Source organism: Pollicipes pollicipes, unplaced genomic scaffold (genome assembly GCF_011947565.3).
Source record: "Pollicipes pollicipes isolate AB1234 unplaced genomic scaffold, Ppol_2.1 Scaffold_4881;HRSCAF=5763_pilon_pilon_pilon, whole genome shotgun sequence".
NCBI lineage: Eukaryota > Metazoa > Arthropoda > Thecostraca > Pollicipedomorpha > Pollicipedidae > Pollicipes > Pollicipes pollicipes.
The window spans coordinates 57,787,263-57,799,297 of NW_023596576.1; the positions used below are offsets into that span (position 1 = coordinate 57,787,263).

The 12,035-nt window shown below is 52.3% G+C and overlaps 2 protein-coding genes across 2 annotated transcripts in view; both read right to left on the reverse strand.

Annotated features, from left to right (window-relative positions):
* Window positions 1–12,035, reverse strand: part of LOC119099736 (DNA replication licensing factor MCM3-like) — a 62,985-nt gene that overhangs the window by 37,204 nt on the left and 13,746 nt on the right.
* LOC119099738 (SH3 domain-binding glutamic acid-rich protein homolog) lies at window positions 284–9,649 on the reverse strand. The gene is made up of 4 exons (XM_037222800.1): window positions 9,467–9,649; window positions 9,120–9,245; window positions 5,458–5,500; window positions 284–996 (listed from the first exon to the last, which is right to left on the reverse strand). The coding sequence occupies exons 1-4, from the start codon at window positions 9,560–9,562 to the stop codon at window positions 992–994; spliced, it is 270 nt and encodes an 89-aa protein (XP_037078695.1). The 5' UTR covers window positions 9,563–9,649; the 3' UTR covers window positions 284–991.

Below are 12,035 nucleotides of genomic sequence, written 5' to 3' on the forward strand. Positions count from 1 at the left end.
AGCCTCACTGGTCTGACCACTATTTTGCGACGCTCGCAACTGTTCTTGGTCATTGCTCCAGCCGCACCCTGGTCCGTTAGGTCGGTAGTAGCGGGAGACTCGATGCAGTAGCAAATCACTCTGAGACCTAAGATCCTCCGGTCGCCGACCTAACAGTCTGCCTAATGTCTGCCTGCCTAATGCTGCCGCATCGATAGGACTCCTCAGCTCGTCGCGACTGTACTCCAGTAAAGGTCAGCATTCAGACACTCGCAGATCCCCCTCCCCCCCTCAAAAAACAATATTTCTGAGCACGTTTATTGTTGCAATCCGCAGAATTAGGGCACAACATGACAAAATGGCAAGGAGCGGTACCAGCTGTACCAAAATATGCAACAGCAAAGCAGGACAGAATATAATGGCAACAATCCTACACTAAAAGGTCAGGGCAAGCGAAACAAGCGCACCGCTCATCACCTGCCGGCGGCCTCAAATAATCACTAGCTCGTTACTACGAATTCGGATATGACTGGTCAAAGACCAGGGCAGCACGGCGCCAGGCGGCGCGCCACTTAGTGGCAAGCGACCTGGCGGGGCTACGATTATCTTGCACAGGGTAACTGCACAGAACCCAAGGGTACACGAAAACAGACGGCGGCAAGGCGGTCGGTCGTAAAGCTACAAAGCGATAACATAACATAAAGTAGGATGTCCAAGGGCGCCCAGCCGACCGGCGCTTTCGATGGCAATGAACACGCCGGCCTCCTGCGCCGGGTCGTTGAACGGAATCAATTGATTTTGTACGCCACTTGAACCGAAAGTCCCTGCATTTTAGCAAGCTGAGCAGTGTCCCATTCGACGAGCGCCCAGCGGCGCTGCCGCTGAGCCGCGCACGTGCAGGCTGTGTCCCGTCAAGCGGCCCTGACCTTGTCACCACGGTATAAAAACACTGCCGCCGGCGGGACACGACTGGCCCGGGGAGCCGCCGGGGGGTCACGCGGCGCTCGCCGGCTCATTCTGGAACGGAGGGGGCGAGCGTCACACGGGCTACGCCCCGGTCCGTCACGGCCGGTGACGAGCGTCACGCACCCGCCGGCCGGTGCGTCGACTGGCGGACCACACGATCCCGGCTGGGGCTGGACGGGACACACAGCGGGCTTGATTGGGACAGCGCCACTATAATTAACCAACTCGGGTATGTGTTGGGGTCTGTGCTTGTCGGAAAACAGCAGTGGCCGCGAGCGTCGGAGAGTTCCCTACTCTGATAACCGGCGTAAAAAGAACAGATGGTCCATCCCCAGATTGACTGCACTGCGGTCTGGATAGCTGCGCTCCGCACTGCCGTTGATATAAAGTGGCCTGCGAAGTGGACAGCGCGTCCAGCTCAGTTGGCCGCATCAGTGATCGTGCACGGACGGCACTACAAGAGACAAACAATATCAGATTCGGCGCAGCCAAAATGTCAGGCTCGAATGACTCCCCATGAGTCAATATCGCTTCGCACATACAATGTAGCACCTGAGGGTGAACGACCTGGGCGCCACTCGGCAGATGACAACACAGGTTTACTACCGCGCGAGCCAGAGACTGAACACGTGCCACCAGGAGGGCTGAGACGAGCGTTGCTGGCGTCATCCTTAACGAGCAATCCAGCACTTCAGCTTGAGATGAGAAGCCTCACACAAAAAGAGACTCGTTTCTACCGATCAGGCTATCTGAATGCGCGTCACCAGTGTGCTACTTCGCAGTCAATAAAAATGGCCTTTGTTGGCTGTTAGCACGGTAGAGTAATTGAGAGGCATCGCCGGTGGTGGGCGGAGTCATGATCTCCCCCGAGTCAGGCGCCAGCCCCTTCCTGTCGCCTGGGCTCCAGCGGCGATTCTATCGCTTTGCTGCCCAACATCCCCAACTAACGGCCCTGCCCCTCCCCACCCCTCCTCCAAGTGAACAATGGCTTGCGCTTCGCAGCGTTAAATCCTGGTCATGGCCAGGAACGGACCAAGGAATAAGTTCCCACCTGTAACAAATGCGCAGGACGAATAATGACGCAGTCACGTTTAATATCGAACAGGGCCGTTTCGTTTCACGCGACGTTTAGCGAATTACCCCCCCCCCCCCCTAGACATCTGGTTCCATACATGCTAGGAATTCATGTAAGCGTTACATGCTTGCTGAACCTATCCACAAGTTTTGAATCATTATTTACCTGGAAGTACTGGGAACAATATGCGTCTATTGCACATCACACGAGACTGACAAACGTACAGACCTTGAGGGCGATCAGTCCATCTGTCTAACCGTATCGCACGAATCCATGCTAATGGTTCTCTTAGAATGTGAGCAGTGCGATCTAAATAATCCTTACAGAAAATCCCATGCTGGTAGGCGTTATAGCTACAGCAGAGGATTGATGGAAGGTGCAGAGCAAGAAACAACAGCTGCATCAGACGAGGAGTACAACGTCGATACAAATATCTGGTTAACTGAGCCTCATTATTCATGACAAACTGCGGGACCTCATTAAGCACCAATTTGCATATTCCAAAAGGCGAACTACGGCAAGTTTCCGCAGTGGCATCAAATCCAGTCGTAACAAACTCGAAACCATTGCGTATGAATGTAAACCGCCCCTTATCACCAAATTCAAATAGACTACGCTTACAGCAATAACAAGCAAATTAACCTTGCTTCTGCCAAGAGGGAAGGCCACATTGCAGGCAGTTCCGACTAAGAAGTACTTTAGGAGGTTAGCACTGCTGCTGAAACAACCAACGGCACAAGGGCCCAAACATGCCGCTTTCGATGCCCTCAGATCAGACGCCACCAAGGAGAATCAACGGTAAACCAGGTGTGCAGACGGCAGCATTCTTGTCTTGTCTTGGATTAGGGCGGATAGCCTCCTGGGCTCAGGCGTCAAGTTCAAGCAGACGGCAGCAGCACTACACCGGCACACCAACGACGTCTACATGCGCGCCGCGCATGCCGCGTCTAAGCTAGCCTCTGCCAAGGCCGCCTGCATACAACAGGTGGCCGCGTCTACGCTAGCCTCTGCCGCGCCCGCCCGCCTGCAGCAGTACCGTGGCCGTGCGCGCAGTCAGGGCTCGACCAAAGTGTTCCTGCGGCTGAAGCCCCGCGGCCAGACTGCGAACAGGCGCGGCGTTCAGAGTCAGCAGGCGCCGCCCGCTGGCCCGCTCCGGTCGGCTCCGTTCGCGTTCGACCCCGCCCCCGGGACGCAAGAAGGCACGGGCTGCGACAGCAGGGTGCCCGTCGCGCGCCCGGACGGGGAACAAGACGCGACACGAGGCTGCCAGGAGCTGAGCGCGGCGGGGCTCGCCGCAGAAGTAGCGTTCGTAAGCACGGAGAGGTCACTCAAAGCCACACACGCGCAACGGTACGGGTCCAGCGCTTGTCCACAGACATGGGGGCTCCGCGGTCACTAACACCAGCACATTGGAACGGGCGGTTCTCGCCGAAAAAGTCTGTGACGATACACCGAAGCTATTCTGTTACCACCGCGTCGTCACACAAACTGCGAGCGTTCAACGCAGCCGCACAAGCAGTCACCAATATGCACAAAGCGTTTGCCAAGCAAAGCACCAAAAGCGAGGCGCACAACATCGTGTGTGTGTGTGTGAATGTACGCAGACATGTGATATGGAGAAGCCTTGCGTCCACGTTGTCAACATGCCAATATTTATGCAAATGACATGTCCGAGCAAAGTCTTTGTGACGAAACTCGTTCATCTTCTCCGCTTGCACGACACCAGTATAACCCTCTGCCGCAGACAACAATGTTGTCCTTGTCATGCAATAATTTGACGCACAAGGGATCGCCGAAATATTATAGGGATGGAAACATAAACAGCCCGCCCAGGATGTGGCGAGCTCCACAAACACTGGTTCACCAAGCCTCCATACCCGCAAGGAGGCTCTTGTATCCGCATCACGTGATGTCACAAAGACCACGTGACGTCACAAAGACCATCCAACAAGAAAGCTGCCCTCGTCCCCCGTGCGGCACCGTTCGAACCCGCAGACAAGGCGGCCGCATCAGCACCACTGAACGCTAAAGCAGGCCAGCCTGGTGCCAGCGGGCGGGCGGCCGGGAGTCCAGCAAGAGGCGGCGTCAATCAGAGGCAAAAAACGCTGCGACCGCCTCCGTCCCGCCGCTCAGCAGATATCAGTCGATGTTCGTTTGCTCTCTGCACATAAACTCCGATAACACAACGATTCCGCTATCGGCTACGGTGAACAGGACCTCCGTAAACCCATTTTACAGACATGAGGCCACAAAATAAACGAGTGATAGCATTCGAATTTCGCATTTCAAAACGCAAACGTTTAGGTCACGCGCCTTAGTTTAAACCTATGCTGGTTACCTTTGTGATCGTTTTGTATTTTAATGTATCGTATCTTGAATAATCATATTCTATTGCCCAGTCCATAGTTACGTATTTTATAGTATATTTCGTAGCATCGCCTGTTATATATATATATATGCATATATATATATATATATATATATATATATATATATATATATATATATATATACACGTTGTGTTGTAATGCGTTTCTGTCATGTGTTGTGGGCGAGTGGTGTAACGACCGGAAGCTAGCAAAACCTGAAAGCCACCTCGTTGATGAATGTCGAGCAAGATACGAGTGCAGATATAAAGAAAAACAACAGCAGACTGGTCTCAAGAAAATCTCGCAATTGATAGCCAGCTTTGGAGACCCAATTTCATATCAGGTCATAAGTCAATTTTCCCCAAAATGCGCTAGTCCAGCTTTACATTCCAAAATGCATGAAACCATGTCACAAAACATGAAATTTACAGAGACATGCTCCTTGTTCCATTCTATGCGCATCAACATGTAGTTCTGTGTGTTTTAGCATGTATTTATTACGCAGGGCTCTGCTAATGAGTGCCGGCCCGCCGCGCGGTCGGCGGATTTGTCGGCTGCCGCGCGCCGCTCGCGGACCGCCGTGTAGTGTTCTTTAAAAATCGGTGGTGGTCGGAAACCATCAAAGCTTGGAACACATTTTTGGTGTCAAATCCCACGTAAGAAATGTCCCACGGGATGCAGAAAATTTGGGCGCCATTGCACGACACGCTGGAGAAATATCCTCGTAAAACCTCAGGGAGTCGCGTTGATTGCCCCTCTCCCTTCATCAGCGCGGGGATTATTTCAATATGATCACGTAACATACATGAGCACAGCGGACACCATTACTGACAAACCAGCACGGCAGACACGCCTCGGACCAGACCTCCGGACTCAGAAGTACAGCCTTCGGGACGCGCCAGCCGCTCCGCGTGCGGCGTCGGCAAGTGGCGCCCGGCCGGGCCGCCTGAGCGCGCCGCCGGCGGTCCGGCCCGGCCACTCCGGCCGCATCACGGGCCGGCGGGGCGCGCCGCCCGCCCCAAACCCAATCAGCGCCGGCGCCGCCACCGCCCCGTGCCCACCACTCACCCTCCTTGTCGGCGTTCTCCTGCTGGTTGTCTCCGTTGCCCACCTGGAAGGCACGGGCGCGCGTTAGCCGGTGGCGCGGAAATGACCTGGGGCGGAGGCGCCATACAGTCGCGTCCGGCGCTAACTCGGGGACAGTGGGCACCGGCAACGGGCGCCGCCGTCGGGGGAGAGCGCGGCCCGCCCACGACGCGCCCTGCTGTGACAGATAGCAGGATGCGTGCGAGCTTATGCTTGCTGCTGGGAGACAAATGCACTTGTGCGCGGTCCAGTATGAGCCTGGCTTTGCGAGAAAGTAATATGCCCCTCTTCGAAGAAATATTTATGGAAGTAAAATTGGGAAACACGAATTAGCCCGTTCACTTTGACATAGTCATCACGATTTGATTTCGACACTGCCAATGCAGCTTTATCCAGCGGTTGTAAATCAGTCGCAAACCGCGGGCCATGAGGTCAGGCGACTCATGGTTCATATTAATATACATCATTTTAACGCGAGTGCAGTGAGCTAAGCAAGACCAAGTCAAAGCGCTCAGCGCTGGAGACGAGCGAGCGTCGAGTGTGTGATGCAAATCCAACCGCGACGCCTCAGCAGTTATCATCCACAGAGCGACGTTCAAACACGGTAGTGAAGATATTCAAGATAGCCGTTAAGTGAAGGATTAAAAACTCGAATGCAGTCTCACGATGTTCACGGGTTAAAACAACCCGGACTTCGGGCAGACACTGGCTTATAACAGGCTGTTAGTAGGATGCCAGATACTCTCCGCAGGCAATTTACGCAAACCAAGGCACAGCACACGACAACGCACATACTGCCCGACGCTGGCATACCGTCCTGAAGATGGCCTTAGTCAGACAGCGTCGCATCTCCATCGTCATCCTCTACTCCAGCAGCAACTGGCTTGTCGGAACCATCTTTCGCGTCATCGACGGAGTCTCCAAGACGCTGCTTCTGGGGCGCCTCAGCATCCTTATCTCCCACAGCATCTTTCGCCGCCCTGTCCTTGTTCTCCAGCTGGTCGGCGGCTGCCTCGTCCTCCGCGCGGCCCTCGTCATCGGCTCGATTCTCCGCCGGCGCTCCGTCGGGCACGTCGCCGGTGTCCGGTCGCGGCTCGCTCTCCGCCGGCGGCGCGGCAGACGCGGCGGACGCCGCGCCGCCCGCCGCGGCGGCGCTGTCCGGAGACTGAAGGACGCGGGGCCGCTGCCGGTCACGGTGGCACGCGCGCGTGCATGCCACACCGCTGCTGGGGCTTACACAACGGGCACTGGACGCCACACGAGATGGCATTTGCACCTGGGATCTTGCACGGGATGGCATTTGCACCTGTGGTCTGCCTCCATTTGTGTCTACGGGCTGCGCGTGCCCGAGAGTTGTAATAAAAGTACGCGCTACGTGTAGTTGGTGGGGCGATGGTTGCAAACATGCGGTAACTGAGATGCGTACGTATACTGGTCCCCAGAGAGACAAACGCGGGACCTAGAACGTCTTCAAGCAAATCATCTCTTTTTTGGTGCATTTCGTACCGTACCGTTACTTTTCCAACGTTACATTTCCCATGTCGAAATGACCCAAGAGATTCCGTCACTCACACATAACAGCGGAACGCAACACGTTCCAAGTGATGCTATGCATTCATAATAGTAAGCAGCCCTTACGGAAAAAGCGCGTATTTTAGGCGAAGCATGTTCAGGACCGCAAGGAAACACGACGAGGTGAGATTCGACAGGAAAAAGATGGCCGGCGGCCTTTAAGCTGCCTGAGAGAAGCGGCATCGGAGCTCGAGTGCAAGCCTTGAAATATAGCGATTATCGCATCTTAGGACCTCGTCGACTGAACGTCGATAGCGGTAAAAAATCGCCAGACACGAGCAGCATGCTAAACACCACATGCACACTGTTGGTATCCAAGAAACTGAACCGTTCCTTATGTCCCTTGACGACAGTCGCCACCTCAAAACGGGCGGCTGCCAGACTCGCGCGGCTCAGCAAACACCGGCGGCTCATGCATATGGCACTAGTAGTATGTTCACGCCAAGTCCTGTAACACCCGCGTCGTTAGTCAGCGGGTTGCACTACTCTGGTTGCACTACAAGTCATTCGGCGTCACAGCACTCACGCGCCCGCGGGCGGACATACCAGCCGTTGCGCCGCCGCCTTCAGGTCCGCTAAATCCGGGTTTTCGTCCTCATCGTCTTCTCCCTCACTTTCCTCATCCCCAGATTTGTCCTCCTTGTCGTCTTCGACGTCGGCCTTTGCATCCGTGGCAGGGACCGTTTCCTCCTCGGGAGCTTTCGGCTCCGGCGTTGCCACCTTCTCATCGGTGGCGCCTTCGTTTGAGTCGTCAACCTTGGAGTCTTTTGCTCCCTCATCCTCCGCATCCACGGCGGAGTCGTTTTCCTCCCTCTGCTCGGCCGCTTCCGGTTCCACATCAGTCTTCACCTCCAGATCGTCAACTGGGGCTTGGTCGGGGGGCTCTACGTGATCCTCTTCTGTGGCCTCGGCAGCCGCGGGAGGCTCAGGATTGTCGGCGTGGTCGATTCCGTTCTCCGCCATTGGGGTTTGCTGAACGCAGCAAAGCCATCAGCCCGAAACGCTATTCCAATGGCGCATATCTTAAAAAGTCGCTGGACGATCATACCTTACGCGAACAACGAGGAACTATCGAAATGAAACTGTCTTCTGCTACATCAAGTTATGTTTTCCCAAAACGCGCAGCTGGTCACCAGATGAAACACATATACGATTTACCATGTGGGCATGCATAAAAGGGACCCGAAGAAAGAGAATGTTTGTGGCCGTGGCCTCTAGCTCTATGACTGAAACACGAGCTTATAGTTCTCAATTAGCTGCCAGCTCCCAGCATACGCCAGGCCAAGATATGGATGTGCAAAGCTGCAATCTCGTGCTGTACCTCGCGAGAAATCAGCTTAGTATCAGCACTTACAAATTTGCTAACAGTGTGTCATAATTCATAAACAGCTCGAAAATCATGTAACCACCAAGCCTGTCTGTTCAACCAAGTTGAACGTCCCGAAGGACAGGTGAAAACATATCTTTCCGGACATCCGAAAAAAACAAGTGGGCTCAAAATACCAGCAAATACAATGTCTAAAACAGTGCAACATATCCATATTTCAATGACTCCCCAGCAAAATATTTGGATGCCATAGCTTGAGAATTAATGAAATCGCACATTTGCACACATCAAACCCACTGCGGCTTACAAATTTACACTATGAGATCTGATATAATCTAAAACACGAGTCAACGTCACAATGCAAAATTATCGATGACTTCTGAGAAAAGCCTTAATGCGGGCAGCAACTTTATCGTCTGGAGACATATACTAGATAAAATCCTTTCAAAATATTAATATCTCAACCCAAGAGATGACGGAATAATAAAAGGTACACCTCAAATCACCACAGGCGTCTTACATGGTTCTTTAAAAATGTGATCGGCCATCTTCAGCCTCAGCAACCATAAACATGAAGTTGGAAATGCCTTGGGTCAAGCTACACACATAATTTCACCGTGTTTAAATTTTTAACTGTTTCGCGAGAAAAAAAATAATCCCGTTTATTTCGCACAATACAGATTGAATTCAAAACAGGGTGTTCTTTGGTAATCCACACGATATAAGTACGAGCGCAGAAAGTTACCTCTCTACTTGATGACCTCCTGTTCGCACTGAGGATATCCTGAGCCGTGTTCACCTCTCCTTCACTCAGCTTCAGGAACTGGTGCAGCTGATCTGTCTCATTCGCTACGTCAAAGCCGTCGTAGTCCTGGAAGGCACAAATGACTGACACTAGCACAAGCCCTCACCACCATATTCATGCCACCACGCATGCGTTTACCAATGACTTATACACAACCCAACCACTCTGCTCGCATGAAAGAATGCTGTTCATGTGCTACCAGCTCACAAACTAGGGCATCACAGCTGAGGCCCCACCGCGGCGGCCGCAACCGCGCAGCGTCCGCTCCTGTGCGGGCCGCGGCTCACCCCGCAGTAGTCCTTGTCGTTGAAGATCTGCGGCGGCAGCGGGTTCCGCTCGCCCTCCTTGGCCGTGGCCCGTCTCCTGCATGAACTTGCGCTCATCCTCACAGCCCGCCTCCGTGATGTCGATCAGCTCGTACTGGATGGCGCAGGAATCCAGCACCGTCTGGATCCGCTGCTGCCGCTTCTTCACCTGCAGGCACAGCGTCATTGCGCTCACTACGGGGTCCCGTCCGTTTAAGGAGACGGCGGTCTGTCAGGCGCACAGCGTCATTGCGCTCACTACGGGGTCCCGTCCGTTTAAGGAGACGGCGGTTCTGTCAGGCGCACAGCGTCATTGCGCTCACTACGGGGTCCCGTCCGTTAAACGAGACGGCGGTCTGTCAGGCGCACATCGCCACTGCGCTCACTACGGGGTCCCGTCCGTTAAACGAGACGGCGGTCTGTCAGGTGCACATCGTCACTTGCGCTCACCGCGGGGTCACGTCCGTTAAACGAGACGGCAGTTTGTGAAGTCGTTGGGGCACGCCCTTGGGTTCGCTGTCCGAGCCACAGGTTATACTGGAGATGGGTTGGGAAAAGGCGCGTCGCTTGTTGACAGCCATCACAGGACGCTTAGGAAGTTCGCCCGTGAGAATACGGCGCGCGAGGAACAATCGCATACAACGAGCAGGACCTATGCAACTTTGCAGGCAGATACACGCGTACAAAATCGCCAACATCCGTGATTCCTGAGCCTGAGACCACTCTGTCTGGGCTGCCAGGCCAACAGTCTGGCAGTTGGAGGGTATGTACCACCTCTGGGTTGGGGATAACAACAATAGGAATGTTCTGCCAAAGCACACTACCTGCTGGCCTGCAACGCACAGGTGCCAAGACAAGACACCTGCGCCAAGACACCTGTGCATTACACATTGGGCCACAACTGTGTTGGCCAGGTCATAAATTTGCAGCTCCAGACCATGCTGGCTTATCTCTCGCGAGAGGAACGTTTTTCTCACCTTTGCTGAACAACGGAGCTCACAGGCTCTAACGTTCTTGAAAAGTAAACATGCTGCTGCCAGGGCAAAAAGCATCATTGAATAGTTTGCATAAAACTGCCTCAGCTTGGTGCTGCTAAACACCCACATGAGTTACCCCAGTTGAGGAACACCAAGTCCAGAGGATACAAATTGTGACTTCATACTACTTCTGTCTAGAATCCTTGTGTGCTACCCTAGTTGGGAAAATAGTGCTACATGGCCCATGCCAGTCTGCATCCTATACTGATATCAGCCAATCATGTGACTTGTGACATTTCAATGGGGCAAATAAATGATGCCTTGAGTGCATAGCCCCTGCCCACCACATCACAAGAAATGAAAACTTGTGGCAAGACAGTGGGACAGTACTCAACATAGTTTATCACACTGCATTAAATATATGTTACTGTAATCTTTGGTCTGGCAGTATGTCACCACCAGGTCACAGAATATCAGACATCTCTTCCTCAAAGCTTTCTCATTTGTTATGTTTAACCCAGCTTGGATGTTGATAATGTAACCTGCCACTTGCTAGCTGCAATCAGTACAATTTTGCCATCATGAGGTTCTCACCTCACAGCAAACTAATATATGACACAGCCTGGGCATTCAAATTGGAAACATTACTAGGGATGTAGAAAAATAAATCAGAATCACATAACTTCTCTCTGCTCCAATAGCTAAGCTGTTTAGACTTGGAAGCACCTGCTTTCCAGTCCACCTGCCCATAGCAGGGTAGGCTCTCAGTCCCTTCCAGCCCTTGTTATCTGCAATGGCTGGGATGGTGGCCGGCTGGTGGCCACCCCCGCCAAAGATTCCAGTTGAAGTTACAGGGCAGGATGGAGCATGCTGATCACTGAGGCACCATAAACCACTCTCAAAAATTTCAATGTTTACTTGAAATTTCACAAACTGACAGAGGGGATTAGGGATCACACAACAAGCACTGTTCAGTGTTGACTCAGTCCAATCTCAGAAAACCATCTATTGAAAACAATTTGGAAAACAATTTAAAAACTTGACAAACACCAAATCATAGTTGGAGTGTTGGAATCCTGACTGGAGAAGCAATTATGTTGTCAAATCTGCTGCCAAAAATTTCTGCAATGTAGGTTTATCAGTTGGAGTGAAGTTCTCCAAAAACCTACAATGTACTCTGAAATCCCAGATGGATGCAGTAAAATACTTAATGATTTGTTTGATGATAATACCACAGAAAATCTCTTCTAAAAAAATAAAACACCCCCTGAATCCCAAACATTTTTTTCTCCTTTTTCAATTCACAAAGCAGATATCAAGGTTTAACATAGCAAATTGACCAAAAAAGTAGGGCAAGTATGATACAATTCTAGAAAATCTGCATCCTATATAGTCAGCTGGTCTGTGATTCAGACCCTGGTGTTCATGATCCTTACCACATATTCTGTCTCTGCTTAATTTACAATTATACACTCAATACATGTATGATATAATATGTGTGATACAATATGCACTATGCACCCAATACATATTCAACATTTCTGAAAAAACTTATCCATTCACTGTCATAGTCT

What these genes read in the sequence shown, in the direction of transcription:
- LOC119099738 (XM_037222800.1), bottom strand. Translation starts at nt 9,562, where the DNA reads ATGAGCGCAAGTTCATGCAGGAGACGGGCCACGGCCAAGGAGGGCGAG. An exon ending in ACGACAAGGACTACTGCGGG is followed by an intron (nt 9,246 to 9,466) that starts GTGAGCCGCGGC and finishes TGTGCCTTCCAG; the next exon opens with GACTACGACGGCTTTGACGT. An exon ending in GGAGGTCATCAAGTAGAGAG is followed by an intron (nt 5,501 to 9,119) that starts GTAACTTTCTGC and finishes CGTGCCTTCCAG; the next exon opens with GTGGGCAACGGAGACAACCA.